The following is a 17,849-nucleotide window of genomic DNA, read 5'->3' as shown; positions in this document are numbered from 1 at the left end:
GACACAGTTAGCAAGTTAAATAGAAAGCCCACAAAGTGGGAGATCTTCACTAGTCATACAACAGACAAGGGCCTCATTCTAAAATACACCTACAGCTAAAAAAAATTGAATCTCTCACAACAAATCCTCGAAGAACCAACTATCCTATTAAAAGGTGGGCTAAAGGCTTAAAGAGAGATTTCTCTAAAGAGGAAATAAAAATGGCCTATAGACACATGAAGAAATGCTCAACATAAAAGAAATGCAAGTGGCCTGGAGTTTGGCCTAGTGGTAGAGTGCTTGCCTAGCATGCACAAAGACCCCGGTTCAATTCCTAGGTACCACATATATAGAAAAAAAAGCCAAAAGTGATGCTGAGGGTTAAATGGTAGAGTTCTAGCCTTGAGAAAGTCTAAGGACAGTACTCGGGGCCTGAGCTCAAGCCCAGGACTAGCAAAAGAAAAAAAAAAAGAAAAAGAAAAAGAAATGCAAATCGAAATAACTTAGACATTCCACCTCACTCCAGTTAGAACGGCCATTATCAAAAAATCTAATAACAGATGCTGGCCAGGAGAGATGGTTACTACAGTGTTGGTGGGAGTGCAAATTCATTCAACCACTCTAGAAAGCAGTATGGGGTTTCCTCAAAAGTCTAAACATAGAGTTCCCCTATGACCCACCAATCCCACTTCTTGGCATTGACCCAACTGTCCAGAAACAAAAGCATATTAAAGCTACTAGCACTACAATGTTCATTGCAGCATTTTTTACCCATAGCTAAGATATGGAACCAACCCACATGCCACTCAGTAGATGAATGGATCATGAAGATATGGTACTTACACACAATGGAATTCTATGCTGTCTTCAGAAAGAATGGCATTGCCCCATTTGTAAGGAAATGGAAAGACTTGGAAAAAATCATATTAAATGAAGTAAGCCAGACCCAAAGAGTATAGGCTCAATGGTTTCAATAATTTGTAATAATTAATACACATCTAAGATTCTCTAGTAAAGGATTGCCATAGCTCAAAAGCAATGTACATATGGTCATACAGAATGAGATTAAAGAAATGAACTTAGGTTATAGAATCAAGAGGTTTACCTTTGTGATTGTTGCCCTTAATGTACTATGTAAAGTTATTTTTCTCTTTTTATTCCCATGATGACTAATTTCATGTGCTAACTCCAACTTTGTTACCTGGTAGTCTGTATATACACTTAATTTGTTTATTTGAAATAGGGAAGTGAATGGGGAAAACAAGATGACTGGTTGGGGGAAGGGAAAAGGAAAGGGGAACAAAAACATGAGAAGGGGTATCAAGGTTCAAGAAGTAATGTACCCACTACCTGACAAATGTAACTATAACCCTTTTATACATTATCCCGACAATAAAGTACAATAAAAAATAAAAATTTAGATGAAAAATAAAAACTTAAGGTCTTTCTAAGTGACATCATCTCAATTCAATATAGCATCTATATACATGTTTCCATCAAAACTTTGATTTTTTTTAAAAAAGATGAAAGATGCATGCAAAATGAAGAGAACAGTATCTGAATTTACTTTCATAAAAAGAACTTCACCCTTCTCCAAGCTAGCCATAGGCAGGCACTATGTTGTTCTTCTGTCTGCCCCAGCCATACATAGTATTTTGCCTTTTTTTCTTGATAATTGAAATTTACTTAATTTGCTTTGTTTTCTAAGAGATGCAAAACTATCCTCAACCAATTATGAATTGGTCTTTTACAATTTAAACCAGGAAAATTATAAAAAGTAAACCTATTTTTAATGGTACTGCTGGGCATCAGTTGCTAATACCAATAATTATAGTTACTCAGGAGACTGAGATCTTAGGATCTAAATTTAAATCCAGGCACAGATGATAAATTCAAGAGACACATATCTCCAATTGACCAGCAAAAATCCATTAGTGGAGATATGGATCTAGTGGTAGAGAGCCAATCTTCTGCAAAACAAACAAACAAACAAACAAACAAACAAAACTATGGCAAGAGTATGAGGCCTGAATCCAAGCCTGAATAGGGGTGCCAAGAAATAAATTCTAAAAAATAACTAATAAATCATTTAAAATCTAAATTTTTTCCAAGAGTTGAGTTAAGACATGCATAAGTATGATCTAGGTAAGATCTATTACAAAATAAATTACTATCCATAATTAATAAAACACCTTGCATGTGGTTAATTTCAACACTTAATAAATAAGATTTTATGTACTATCTTTGTCATGTAATTCACTGGTTTTATTATAGTCTTTGCAATAGTCAACATTCAACAATTTTTATGCAAGAATAAATCTGACATGCACATGACTTTGAAAATAAACCATAGGAGACTAATAAAGGCAGGAGAAAATGAAACAAACTTGTATTTCAAACTTTCACCCAGAAATTATGATCACAATTTATCAATAAACAGCCCCAAAAATATTTGCTTCAGGAAAAGAAATCTCCTTTGTTAGCAATGAAAATAAAAAAGACAGACAGAATTACTTGGGCATGCAGGACCTTCAGACATGTATGTAATAGTTATCGATGGTATATAGAAAGCATAACTAAAATTAAAGCTAAATCCTAACTCCCATTTCCTTCTTTTAGATTACTTTTTCCTTACTTGGACCATAATTTTGTGTTTAGATATGTGAAGGAGAGATTAACTAGATAAATGTTATTATTTTAAATACAAGGGAAAGAAAATGAAAATGAATTATGAACATAAGGAGCTAACTCCATTCTTAGAATTTCATGCAATATAGGAATTACAGTTCAACTAATACTTTCATATGGGAAAATCTTACATATATGTCCCATCTACACAGAAGGGCCTAAGCCATTAATTCAAGTAGCTGTTCTATAACTACTGTTTTCTATTTACATTTGCATAATGTAATAATCATAAAGAGAAATTTACTGAAAGTCTCTGACTTCTTTTTAATCTCCAGTGTTCAGACTGCATCACAGTGCTTCTGATACCAGTGACAAAAACCGAGTTAAAAGCAGACTAAAGAAGTTTATTACTCGAAGACCTTCACTGAAAACTCTGCAAGAAAAGGGGCTCATTAAAGGTACAGAACATTTTATACCATAAATGTGATAAATGAATGTGTCTGTCTCCATAGCAAGTTATAGGATATTTTATCCATGTCAAGTTGCTTGCTAAATTTACTGACCTACAACAAAAGGAAATATAATCATCTAGAAAACAAAACAAAAAAATGAACCTTGGGAAAATAGAGGTAGATTCGTACTTTGGAATTCCAAGGATCTGAGCTCCGGACTGAGAGTAGAGATATCCTTGCAACTGGCCTGTTAGAATAACCATATGCCTCAATGTGCTTAAACACTGCTCATTTATACCTGTTCCCACTGCCTATTCAATAGCATTAGTTTTTTTTTTCATTCTCATACATGTCCTGTTTTGGATGTTTCCTGCTTGCTCAAAAACTACTGCTAAATAGATAGTCAAAGACAAACTAGTTTCATGAAAATGTATAGATGTGTACAGCTGGAGACCTAGAAGTTTCGTCTAAAATGAAGAGAGGGGATACTTTTAGAAATACACACACACACACACACACACACACACACACACACACACAAATAGAAGAGAAATTCCTAACTATTCTAGCCAATAGAAGAGAAAAATATGTTCCATTATTTTAGACTAATCAGAATTCATATTTTGATTGCAACATTAACTGGTAGAATAAGTAAACTTGACATTGAACAAATCATGATTTCTCTGAAACTCAGCTTTTTTGTTTGTTTAATTAGGATTCTTAGACACAACAGAAAGAGCATTTAACCCTTTATAGGATCAAATACTTAGAACAATATACTAGAACCTTCAATTGAATTAAACCTTTACATTGTTATTTTGTTAGAAAGGTTTCACTTGCCAATTACTTGATATTTGAAGTGATATGAAAACTAACGGAGGCCATGAGTTTGGCCTAGTAGGAGAGTGCTTGCCTAGCATGCATGACTCCTAGGTACCACGTACATAGAAAAAGTGATGCTGTGGATCAAGTGGTAGAGCTCTAGCCTTGAGAAAGTGCAAAAAACAGTGCTTAGGCTCTGAGTTCAAGCACCAGGACAGGCAAAAAAACCTAATACAGTCCAAATAATCCTAATATTACATAAAGTTGATGTTTTTCATGACTGTGGCAAAATGAGTTGATTTAATTCAGTAACCGGTTTGGCCACAATCAAAATAGTAAAGATGGAGGAAACTGTTGAGTGCCCTAGAATCGGTGTCAGAAAGCACCAAAGCAACTAGAAGCCTAACAGTTTCTAATGCACAGAATCACTGAACACACTTTGGTGCCTGCCTTTCCTACCTCAGAGCTACATTTAATCCTCACCATAGCTGACCAATGAATCAGTATTCATTAGTAGTGCTATGGAAAATGTTTGTGAAATTCTGATTTGATAAGCTTTTATTGTTGTCTTCTGTGGAATTTTTCCCAAATGCGATCAAGTTATGCAAATGGGTCATTTCTCGGGCTAATTTTAATTTTAACTATGAACTTTTCTCAAGGCTTTCACTGACTTTTATTTTCAACTAAGTAAAAGGCAGTAATACATCTTTTTAAAGAATCCAGGAAGCTGAATTTAGTACATTAGTCTGATTTCTTATTTGGATTAAAGCAAAGGAGGGTGGCTAAAACATAGTCATTATTTTTTTTCATAGTCATTATTTTTAAGTGTTAAGAAATACCACATAAAATAAATTAATGATTGTATGCTAATAAATTATTCACATAAAATTAAATTAATGTTTAACTTGTTAATTTCTCCAAACAAAATCTCTCAATTCTTTTCAAAGGAAAGAATGATTTAGAATAGGATATGAGTATTAATCCACAGCATATTTGGCATAAAAATTATATCAAATTCTCTAACCTCTGACTGTCCATACCAGACAAATTGCACATTGCTTTTGTTCTAATAATTGTGCTTCCTGAGACCTACAAAGCACTTCGGGGTTCAAATCCCTCTGCAAAGCTTACTCTTTTGTACACTGGTACTGCCAAAGGTTGAAGAGATGGAGCTCTAATCTCAATCAGCCTTCATGGAGAATCACAAAACTAGCAGGAAATTCAGTGCATCCAAGACTTCTTAGCAATTATCTGAAACATGTCCCACAAAGGCCCTTATGTGAAAATTGCTTGATATCACATAGTCTCCACTAAGTAGCAGAGCCTTTCTTCAAAACTTATGTTTGCTTAGCACTAGTGACTCTTCTCTGTAATCCTAACTACTCAGGAGGCTGAGATCTGAGGATCACAGTTCAAAGCCAGCCTGGAGGGAAAAGAAAAAAATAGCCATGAAACTATTATATACAATTAACCAGGAAACTTTTAAAAACCCAGAAGTGGAAGTGTGACAGAGTAGACTAGCCTTGAATGAAAAAAAAAAAAAAGTATTAGTATTACGCCCTGAATTCTACTCCCAGTTCTAGCACAAAAGTGAAAACCTATTTATCTACTTTTGGAGTTACAGAGTCCTCTCCAAATGGGATGATTCTAGAGAGACTGCAGATCTGGAAATAGTCCATTGATGTGACAGCTTTTACTAATCTCCTTAAAATGCAAGTGTATACAAATGCATTAACCAAAACACAATGCATTCAAGGGAGAATTCAAACATTGTAATTCCTTAGGAAGGCAAAGTCAGCACCAGGAGGCAGGTACTTGAAAGGGGTCAGACATGGGTCAAGGCAAAAAGAGTAGATCAATGAAGAGGAAAATGAGAGAATGCAGTCAATAATTTAGTGTATATTCTACAAAATTAAGATGAGTGATGGAAGGGGAAAGGGAGTGGGTAGGGGCATGATGGGTGACAATATTGAAAGGAGTGACATCAATCAAAGTATGTTGTATTCATGAACAACTATGTTAAGTGTCAACTCCTTTGTACAACGACTTAAAGCTTAAAAAATAAATAAATAATGAAATGACACATGAGAAGGGGAAACATGATGAAATAGAAGGGTAAGCAGCAGGTAAGAACTCTTAATACTTTGGATAAGTGTGGTAATCATTGCTAAAAGCAATGAGCTCGCCAAGTATATTTATACTTGCCAAAGTGATGGCAAATATCTTCAAATATATGAATTTCTTACATGGAGCATTACACTGGAAACAAAGTTTAAATCTTGCCATCAAAATATCCCTCTTAAGTGTGATAAGTTTATTTGTATATAACTTCTACTTGGTTTTCAAACTAATAGCTCTTTAGTTTCAGTCAGACTATATAATCATCCAAATAATATCATTGACATCCAAGAATAAGAACGACTAGAAAACACAGTTTTTAAAAAAGATTGATGTTTAATTTGAGAAGTGCTAGTATTTTCTTTTTTAATTTTTATTGTAATTAATAGAGGGGTTAGTTATATTTTCCAGATAGAAGGAGCATTACTTCACACACATTGATAGCCCCTTCTCATGTTTTCATCCCCATTTCCCTATCCCCACCTTCTCCCTTTATCTTTTTCCCACCTTCCCTTTCCTATTTCAAATAAATAAATAAGCATATATACAATATACCAAATTACAAGGTAAGATATTGTAATAATATGGGAATAACCAAGGGGCAACAAAAAGGATGAGAAATAGCATAATACATTAAGAACAACATTCACTTATTATATAGCTCTTGTTTCCATATCATGGAGGTCCTTTCCTTTGCATGAAATGAAAGGACCAATGGCCTTATGTATCTAGGTTTTGAGCTATTGTAATCCTCTGCTAGGAGACTCCAAGGTTTAAGTATTAGTATTTTCTATATTAAAAAATAAGAGAAACATAGCTAGAAGTTTTGCCTATTGGTAGAGTTCTTGCCTAGCATGCACAAGGCCCTGGGTTTGATTCCTTGGTAACACATATAGAGAAAAAGCAGGAAGTGGTGCTGTGACTCAAGTGGTAGAGCTTGAGCCTTGAGAAAGTCCAAGGACAGTGCTTAGGTCTTGAGTTCAAGCCCCAGTACTGGCCAAAAGAAAAGAAAAATAAGAGAAAGGCTTTAATATAGTTTTAACCATCTCTATTATTCATCTAGCAATTAGCTACACAACATCTGCAGAAACTGAAAATATTGTAATTTTTTTCACATTAGATGATAATGTGAAGAAGCTATTTGAAAATTCAATACTTCAGAAATCTATAAGAAACATTGATTTCAGCCTCACCTCACCTTTTATCCCTAGGAGTACCACTTTAAATGGATTGCATTCATAGTTATGCTAGAAGTAGGCTCCATTGTTATCTCCGATGCAGAACAGTCTCTCAATGCTTTTCTTATCACTGTCTCCCTTACCTTCAGAGTTATGAGATCTTGATTTTTTCTTTCTTAACACAAAACATTGTAATACTGCTGCAATATGTGTCTATGACAAAATTACACTCTCATTCATCTGCCTCTTCTCTTTTCCAGAAAATAGTAAAATGGTAAAAAAAAAAAAAAAGTTGGTCTTACTGTCCTCCATGTGTGTGCTCTCTCTCTCCCTCTCACTCTCTCTCAACATCTTTCTCTCTCCCTTTATCTCTTTTCACTTTCTTTCCTCCCTTCCTTTCCTTTGCTTCCTCCCTTCCTTGACCCTTCTCTACCTTCTTCCTTCTCTTCCTTCTCCTTCCATAGCTCCTTTTCTCCCTTCCTAACTTGCTAATTTCTAACTTCTTTCTTTTCTTCTGGGATTTGAATTTGGGGCCCTACCCTTGCTAGGCCATTGTCACCATGTTCAACTCTAATATTTTTTGTAGTCTTTGACCTTCCTCCTTCAATTTAGATAAATTTCTGGTCTCCTTACCATGTGATTTCCTTTTATTATTTTTCTGTGATGTACTTGTATTCCTTTGAAGCCCTTGGCTTTCCTTTCTTGCTAAAAGTCCTTTTGTTACAATGTAACAGGTTTCATTAATCCCTTCAAAAATCAAGAGACTTTAAATATCTAAAAATATTTCTCTAAAATAGCCACACACTTTACTATTAATTTAGTTGAGTATCAAATTCCATTGCTTCTAGAAAGCAGTTGCATGCTCTAAGTTTAAGAGTATTAACTCTTCGTGAAGGTGTAATTTAATATTATTTCCTTTTTGAATGTTTGTAACAAATATAATGTACATAATTGACAATGTTTTGGAAATATATTCTGTTTAGCATTTAACAACAAGAATGATGACTCTTCAAATCTGGAATTTACTTCTCTTTGTTAGTATTTTGATTGGCTTCTGGCATATGTGCACTGGTTCCTCCATGAGATCTTGAGTATGAAAATACCTAGTTATCAAGAAGCTTTTGTAATTTTACTTTCATTTTTAGACTTTTTTCTTTTGCTGTTTTATTCTTTTTTCATAACTCATCTTTCACAGAAAAGAAAAAACTTATTGAATCATTCTACTTCCATATCTTATAGTAAGAATGATATTAATATCCATAAATACACTGAATAGGTAGAAGGGTGTATGTGTGTGTGTGTGTGTGTGTGTGTGTGTGTGTGTGAGTGTTTGTGAATGTTAACTTATCTGAAGATATAAAATAGAATTCATCATTGTTCTAAACTTTGAGGTTTTAATTTTATGATTTTCTCCCTTCTTGTCTAAATCATCCTTTTCATTTTATGTCCTATTTTCCCATTTTTTGTGTCATTCTATTTCTTCCAAATTAATGACTTTGCTTAAATAACTGCTCTTGATGATTGCCCATTATTCTTAAAGAATGGTCCCACATGGGCCAGCTGGAGCTCTGGATTCTCTGGTAGAGCTTGTCAATTAGATGATTTTGCTTTAGAGTGATCTTTCATGGCTCCACACCTGCCTTAAATATCATATTTCCAAAAGATGAAGAATTCTTTAAAATCTCAATAAAAGTGTTCATCGCTGTGATGATAGAACAGATCTCAATTCCATTTTACAATTATGAAAATTAAGGAAAGAAGCAATTAGTATATTTGAAAGTGTAGCAGTTTTCCAATGGGTCGGGTTAACAATGGATTCTACCATTTATTGACTATATCACTTAGCATGTGGTTTTCAACTTTCTCCTCTAAAATTTTTGCATCATAAAGTTTAACTTAACTGATGTATGGAAAGAGCCTGTTGTAATGCTTAGTTTGTCTTAGCCATTTTATAACTGCTTCCTTCCTTGCTTTGAGCTTTTTCTTTATTTTTATTTCCTTTTTAAAAAATCTTTTCTTCTTTTCCACTTTCTTAATCTTCTTCCGTCCATAACTCACTTCCTTTCCTTCACTCTTCTTCCCTTAATTTTCCTTTTCTTTCTTTAGGTTCACTGAAGACATTATGAGCAAGATGGTTCTAGGTAACTATTCCCCCAAGTATTCATTTAAAATGTGAGAAAACACTTTAGGCGAGTGTTTAGTAAAGGCAACAGGAAGATAGATACTTAATTTCAGAAAAGTACATGGAGATTTTGGAGTTGGCATGTATTTCCCTTTTTGTTGATTTTTATTGTAGAATTATTTGTATTTAAATTGGCATGTACTCATTTTTATAACTACACTCATATCATATTGTCATTTAACTGTAAGATCACTTAAGTAATTATCTACACAGACACAACTAATATTTTAGTTTTGTGTCAAAGAAAATAATGTCTTTGAAAAATTATGGTACTTCGGTAGAATATGTAAATTATATCCAAGTAAAAATATATTTGCCATTCAAATAATAGATACACATTTTCAACCAGAAAGATGTATAATCAGTCATGTGTATGAATAGAAAAAGCATTGTGTTAAGAGTGATATATTTTAAAATAAATTTTTAGAACTGATGTATGACAGCATGACTTACTTACAAGTTATTGTAAGAACACACACACACACACACACACACACACACACTCTGCAATGTAGCTTTGAATTGAGACATACTTCAACTCTTGCACATTATCAGTGTTAGTCTGAAAATGTATTTGAATTTATAACAGGGCATAGGTCTATCATTGCTTGGGCTTGAAATACTCTCACAACTTCCACAATGTGCACTAATGTGCTTAAAATATCTTGTAAATCTTCTTTCCTTTAAACTTCTTTATGGTTCATAATTGAACTGTGATCCTTATATGTGAGCTATGTCATGATTTAATATTAGCCAAAATTAATAGTCAACCTTATGCTTCTTTATCTTGGTCTACAAGCTTCCTGGTTCCTTTGCCTTAAGAGTTCTCAGGCAGTTTCTGTTATTTAAAGGCAGTTTCTGTTATTTAAAGACACTTGGGAGGAAATGTGTTGGTAGTAGAATATCACGCAGTTTGTTTTGATTCAATAATAAAATACAAGTAACCACGAAAAAGAGAGAAATGTTGTGGGGAAATGCACCTGGATAGCAGTTTAAGCCTATGCCTTTTGTTGTTGGTAGTGTGGTCATGGGGCTTGGACTTTGGGCCTGGACACTGTCCCTGAGCTCTTCAGTTCTAAGCTACTGCCCTACCCTTTGAGGCACAGCGCCACTTTCGGTTCATCTAGTGGTTAAAGGATAAGAGTCTAATGGACTTTAGTGCCTCAGGGCTTTGTACCCCAGTACTCAGATCCTAGACTCCTGAGTAGCTAAGATTACATGTGTGAGCCACCTCCCTTGGAAAGCCTATGCCTTTTAAAAACCTGTTATTCAAGAAAGATATGACGCAGGTCCTAGTCAATTTTCAAGGCAGATAAACTATAGAGCAATGAAAGAAAATGAGGTCCAGAAATGGGAGTTTGTTAGATAATAGGGTAGAAAATGAGCCAGTACAATAAGTTTGTGGTTCAAAATTTTACTTTCTTAAGAGATTAGTCTTTTATACAGATGTTGATTAACATGTATTATAATTTGAGATGCAGTATTAATATATAGCCAGTCTTCCATGTTCATGAGCTCTACATCTGAGGATTCATCAACATAGTTTGAAAATATTAGACAACCCCATTCCAGTACCTGCTTTCTAAGGAATTGCTTGTTTTTTTTTTACATTCTTAGAATATTGTCTATAATTTTGACTTAGTCTTCAGTGTCATTTGAATTCTGATACAGATTGGAAATGCTGTACTTCTGTGTTCCAGTTTGAGCTCTCTCAGGTTACTATAAAACAAGAAAAATCTCAGCTAATTGGGAGGTGGAGATAGGATTAAGGTTTAGGCACAAGTTAGCAAGATCCCATCTCAATAGCAGGTGGTCATGGGGAAATACTAGATAAGCAGATAAAAGAAAGAGCACATGGAGAAAACTTGAAATATAGTATCAGTTGTAAAGCACTTGCCTGGAAAGTATGAGATACTTGATTCAATAACCCAGGAACTACAGAAAGAGGAAGGAGGAAGAGGAAATGGAGAAGAAGGCAGAAGGAAAAGAAAGAAAATAAGGAATAAAAACATGTAAACCAATATGAAAGTATCAGAAAGTCAGGTTTTGTTTCATTATGTAAATCTGTATCATGATTAAGTATACCTTGTCCATTAACTCTTTTTCATTTTGATATATTTTACTTGATTTGATTAGAAGTATTGCACCTATGTATTCCTCCCTGGAGAGTATTCTCCTTTGGTCTCATGGTGTGTGAATACCTAGAGTCCTATATAATTTATCAAGTCCCAGAGTATTTTATTTTTTATTGTAATGTATAGAGGACTTGCAGTTATATTTGCAAGATAGTAGATACATTACCTCTCACATATTGATGCCGCTTCTCATGTTTTTTTTTTATATTTTTTATTGTAATTAATAGAAGGGTTACATATTTGCCAGATAGAAGGTGCATTAATTCCCATACATTGATACCCTTTCACATGTCTTGGTCCCCATTTCCCTCCCCTGAACCCCCACCCCTCATCGTGTTTTCCCCCCTTCCCTATCCAATTTCAAATAACCAAATACTAATATATCCCATATGTCAGATAACAAAGAGAGATACTGTAAAAATATGAGATAACCAAGGGACAGAAAAAAAGATGAGAGATAACATACTACATTAAGGACAACAATCATTCATAATATGGCTTTTGTTTCTATATCCTAGAGATCCTTTCATTTAGTGTCATACTATATGGCCTTATGTATCAAGGTTTTGCTCTATTGCAAATCTCTGCTAGGAGAGCCCAAGGTATCTACTGATTATGACAATTGAGAGAAACCATTGAGCCTATGTTCCTTTGAGTCTGGCTTACTTAATTTAATATGATTTTCTCTAAGTTTTTCCATTTCCTAACAAATGGGGCAATGCCATTCTTTCTGACAGCAGTATAGAATTCCATTGTGTACAAATACCACATCTTGTTGATCAACTCATTAACTGAGGGACATCTAGGTTGGTTCCATATCTTTGCTATGGTAAATAGTGCTGCAATGAACATTGTTGTGCTAGTGTATTTAGTATGGCCTTGTTTCTGGATGATTGGGTAAATGCCAAGTAGTGGAATTGTTGGGTCATAGGGGAGCTCTATGTTTAGTCTTTTGAGGAACTGATATACTACTTTCCTTAGTGGTTGAATGAGTTTGCACTTCCACCAACAGTATAGTAGTGATCCCTCCTGGCCACATCCCCTCCAGCATCTGTTGTTATTAGTTTTCTTCATCCTGGCCATTCTAACTGGATTGATGTAGAATCTTAAGAGTTGTTTTGATTTGCATTTCTTTTATGACCAGAGATGTTGAGCATTTCTTCATGTGTCTATAGGCCATTTTTGTTTCTTCTTCAGAGAAGACTCTCTTTAAGTCTTTGGCCCATCTTTTAATGGGATGGTTGTTTCTTTGGAGATTAGTTTTAGAGTGATTCAATTTTCTGAGCTGTTGATACATTTTAGATATGAGGCCTTTGTCTGTTGTATGGTTGGTGAAGATCTTCTCCCATTCTGTAGGCTCCCTAATTAATTTACTAGCTATGACCTTTGCCATACAAAAGCTCTGCAGTTTAATGCAGTCCCACTTATCCAGCCTTTCTCTGATTTGTTGTGATTCTTGGTCCTTATTAAGTAAGTTTTGACCTGTGCCAAGGAGGCCTAGTGTATCTTCTATTCCTTCTTGTAAAGTTTTCTGCGTGTCAGCTTTTACCTCCAGGTCTTTGATCCATTTGGAGTTAATTCTAGTACAGGGTTCCAAAGAAGGATCCAACTTTAATTTCCTGCAGGTGCTTAACCAGTTCTGCCAGCACCACTTGTTGAAGAGGCTATCTTCCATTCTATTTTTTTTGGCTCCCTTGTCAAAGATTAGGTGGCCATAGGTCTGTGGTTTAATATCTGGGTCCTCAGTTCTATTCCATTGGTCTTCAGGCCTGTTCTTGTGCCAGTACCAAGCTGTTTTGATAATTATAGCCCTGTAATAGACTCTAAAGTTTGGAATTGAAATTCCTCCAGCGCTGTTCTTTCTGCTAAGAAGTGTTTTTGCAGTGTGATGTCCTTTTCTGGTCAGGTCTGTTTGGGGTTCTAAAAGCTTCTTGTATCTGGATGGGCCTGCCCTTCTGTATATTTGGGAAGTTCTCTGAGATGATTCCCTGAAGTATATTTCCAATACCATTGACCTCTTTCTCCAGACCCTCCTCAATATCAATTAGCCTTAAATTAGGCTTAAATTGTATCTTGGACCTCCTGTAGCGTTTTCTCGTATTTCCTAGATTTGAATTGACTCATTTTCTGTTCTTTCTCTATAACAACTAAATAACCATCAGCCCTGGAAATTCTCTCTTCTGCATTGTCTAACCTGCTATCAAAGCTTTCTACTTTATTCTTCATCTCCCTTGCTTATAATTGCTCATTTTTGATGCCTTGCATCTCTTGTTTTAGATCATGTACGGATTTCTTTAGTTCCTTGATTTCCATTTGAGTGGTTAGCTCAGCAGCTTTATTCTCTTTGGACATTTATTAGAGTTCAGTCACCTTTTTGTTTGTGGATTCTATGAATTCGTCCATTTTTCTTTGAAAAACCTTTATTATGGCCATCTTTATGGCTTCCCCTTTTTTCACATATCACCTTGTTTATGGTTTCCTCTTGTTTAGCTGTGGCTTCCTCCCTTTTCTCTTTCTTTATGTTTTCACACTTTTCATTAATGATGTTTATCAATTGCATTTGTATAGCACTTGGAAGACTCTCCTCTAGATTTGCCACTGACAGCTCCATTGCCTGTTTATGTTGGGTGGGAGATGTTATTCCTTGATTTGACATTTTTCTTGAGTTTCTTGTTCTGCCCATTTGAGGATGGGAGCAAGATTAATACTAAAAACAAGATTATAATTTTTCAGATATAACCAACATAGACCTTTTTAGTTGGCTGACAATAGATGTTCGCTCTTTTAGATTGGTAATATCACTCTCTCTTTCTTTTCGTGCACTTACATACAAATCTAATACAGTCACAGATGACCAATTTATGCCCAAAACAATAAACCCCTCAATCCAATCTCTATTGTATTTAAGTCCCTCTGGACCTAGTGTATAATTGAACACCTAGATACACAGCATTGCTCAACAACCATCAAATGTAGATCCATGCATTATAAGAGTTGAAGGATGAGCAGAAGACCAGAGATAGAAAAATAATATGAAAGATGACAAGGGAGGTAGGAAAAGAATACTGCAAGAGTATAAGATTATTATAGGAAACAAAACAACAATAAAATAAAAGAAAACAGAACACACACACACACACACAAATCAAAAACAAAAAAGAGAAGGTAGGGGGAGATTGCTCACTGTTCTGAGTTCTTACCCAAGAGATACTAGGGTTGAGAACCAGGAGTTTAAAAAGCAGGTGACTGTATCAATATGGATATTGTTTTTATTCAGACTGCACCCAGAGCTCTCACTGTGTTTCTAGGAACAACCACAGTGACAGAAGGATTGCAGGAAAAGAGAGGAGAAAAAAAAAAAAAGAATGAATCTTAACATTAGAAAAAAAGGTGTAGGTTAAATGGGAAAGAGAAAAATAAGAACATCTAAAAATGCAAATGAAATGGGGTAGAAGAAAAAAAATGGTATCCTTCAGTTTTTTGGGGGGGAGATGTGCAGGATAGGAAACTTGTGTCTCCACTAAATTCGAGATCTAAACACTTCACAAAGTCCTTTTTCTCTTGTGATTTGGCTTTGCTGTTTTTTGGTTCAGATTGCTTGATTGGTAAAACAAAGCTGAAAGATCCGCGGGCGGCTTTGTTTACCAGGTCTGTGGCCAGCGCAGGGGACTGACTTCAGCAGTGATGGGGCCAGATTTGCAGCCAATTAGAAATCCTTTGCCAATTAGAAAGATGGTGCTATCAGCAACAACTCTCAGGCTCCAATTGCTTTGCCTGGATCCTTGCCAGCAGTCAAGATGGTGCTGCTCTCAGCTGGAGGGGGAGGGGCTCCCTCCCAATGCAGTTCCATGAGCAGAAGTGGAAACTTCTCCTCGGAGGTACTCACAAATTGCTGGATTGTCTGGTTCTGTGAAGCTGGCAGGTCCATCCACGGCTGGGTGTCGGCTCTCCCCTTCTCATGTTTTGTCCCCTTTTCCCTACCTCCACCCCTCCCAATAATCTTGTTTTTCCCCTTCCCTTTCCTATTTTAAATAAACAAATAAAAATAGGGAATGGGGGAAACAAGATGAGGGGGGAGGAAATGGGGACCAAGACATGAGAAAGATTATCAATGTTTGTGAAGTAATGCGCCTTCTATCTGGTGAATATAATGTAACCCTTCTATTAATTACAATAAAAATATATGAAAAAACCTATATACAATATGTCAGGTAACAAAGTCAGATACTGTAACAATATGAGATTAACCAAAGGGCATCAAAAGAGAAGAGAACAACAATAACATAATATAAAGCTCTTCTTTCCATATCCTGGAGATCCTTTCATTTAGCCTCATCCTATGTGTCCTTCTGTACCTAGGTTTTGAGCTATTGCAATCCTCTGCTATGAGAGTCCTAGGTGTGTACTAATTATTACAAATGAGAAAAACTATTGAGCCTATGTTCCTTTGAGTATGGCTTACTTCACTTAATATGATTTTTTTCCAAGTCTTTCCATTTCCTTACGAATGGGGCGATGTCATTCTTTCTGATGGTAGCCTAGAATTCCATTGCGGATAAATACCATATCTTCTTTCTTTTTTTTTTTTATGAAGTTAAACAGAGTTTTATTCCGCGTCTAGCATCAAGAATCATACTGGCTGGTCAGGGAGGTCTCTAAGATATGAGTGAGAGAGCGACCCTGCCTAATCTTATACCATATCGTCTTGATCCTTTCATCTACTGAGGGGTATCTGGTTTGTTCCCATATCTTCACTATTGTAAATAGTGCTGCAATGAACATCATTGTGCTAGTGGCTTTAGTGTGTGTGTGTGTGTGTGTGTGTGTGTGTGTGTGTGTGTGTGTGTGTGTGTCTACATTAAAGGAAAGATGCAACACCTCTTCCATTCCTAACCTAGGACAACTGAAGTGACTAATTCTCACTCACTATTTTGTGCCCTGGTCTGATTGTAGGTGAACACAAGTCACAATATGATAGTTGCTTCTCATGTTAGAAGGTGGTGGTTCTCTGGAGAAGTTATGCATGACCATTTCTATCCTCTTAACACATCCCAAAGCTTTTTTCTCTGAAACTCCCTGAATAGCAGGAAAAATACAGGGCTTGTCAATGTGCTGAGAATCCCCCTCTTTAAAGGTTAGCATTTATTATTGATACCCTGCTGCTCTCCAGCAGGTGTTCTCCTCCTGTGGCATTCCCTCCTGACTCCTAAAGCCAGCTTGCAGACAGCAGAAGGTTCTTCAGCTTAGTTCTTGTTAGCTCTTTGGGGCCTCTGTTGTACCCAAGAACAGCACATAGTGCTGAACAATGGCTTCCTATTTTTAAAAAGGTACCCTTTGCCTGAAGTGCTAGCTGGTGATATCATTTTGTGATGAGACAAATCATTCAGAGATATTTAATCAGAATTTTGTTCTGATAGTTTGAAGAAATACACAAATGCTTCATATATACTTGGACAAGTTGAATTTTCCATTCTGTTCAAGAAAATAGGTCCCACTTCTTCCTTATTAGTAGGAGTTGGATTTAAAAGTAGGTAGTATATGTATGTGTGTCTAAAGATAGTATATATCAGAGTTATAACAGCCAATATCTCAGCAGGGACCCCATTCAGCAGATGTGTTAAACTGCTACAAGCAAGGAAATATTAATGTCAACATTTCATTTTGACGTGTTCTAAGATTAAAAACTGCTCTTTTGTGTCTTTTAGCATCACTAACAGTTGGCCTGCAAATCTTTTCCCTCAATATTCATGTCTATTGCTTATCAATATTTCATAAAATTTCAAGAAAAAAATAAAGGCTATGTATCAATTTATTGGGGAACAAATTTTTTCAGTATATAAATCATTCATTTTGAACTTATCTTACTTGATGTCAAAAAGCTTCAACCTGAGAGGTAGTACATGCCTGTGGTCTCACCTCTTCAGAAGACTGAAGCAGGAATTTCACTGGAACCCAGGAGTTAAAGACTGGCCTGAGAAACACAGTGGCAAGACACTAAGATAAAGGAGGAAGACGAAGATGAAGAGAAGGAGGAACAGGAGGGGGAGGACAGAGAAGAGGAGAAAGAGGAAAACGAGGAGGAGGAGGAGGAGGAGGAGGAGGAGGAGGAGGAGGAAGAGGAAGAGGAGGAGGAGGAGGAGGAAAAGGAGGAGGAGGAGGAAGAAGAGGAGGAGGAGGAGGAAAAGGAGGAGGAGGAGGAGGAGGAGGAAAAGGAGGAGGAGGAGGAGGAGGAAAAGGAGGAGGAGGAGGAGGAGGAGGAGGAGGAGGAGGAGGAGGAGGAAAAGGAGGAGGAGGAGGAAGAGGAGGAGGAGGAGGAAGAGGAGGAAGAGGAGGAGGAGGAGGAAGAGGAGGAGGA

General features: G+C 36.0%; 1 protein-coding gene across 3 annotated transcripts in view; it reads left to right on the top strand.

Annotated features, from left to right (window-relative positions):
* The window catches only part of Arhgap15 (Rho GTPase activating protein 15), a 626,004-nt gene that overhangs the window by 356,277 nt on the left and 251,878 nt on the right, over positions 1-17,849 (top strand). For all 3 annotated transcript variants that reach the window (XM_090343126.1, XM_090343125.1, XM_090343127.1), the window contains one exon: positions 2,943-3,065. In XM_090343126.1, the coding sequence (XP_090199252.1) occupies positions 2,943-3,065 (123 nt within the window). The remainder of the gene's footprint in view (positions 1-2,942; positions 3,066-17,849) is intronic.

The sequence above is a fragment of the Megascapheus bottae genome, chromosome 12 (genome assembly GCF_031878675.1).
Source record: "Megascapheus bottae isolate mThoBot1 chromosome 12, mThoBot2.hap1, whole genome shotgun sequence".
NCBI lineage: Eukaryota > Metazoa > Chordata > Mammalia > Rodentia > Geomyidae > Megascapheus > Megascapheus bottae.
Note: the sequence above shows the minus strand (reverse complement) of the source record. Positions and strands in the feature narration are given on the sequence as shown.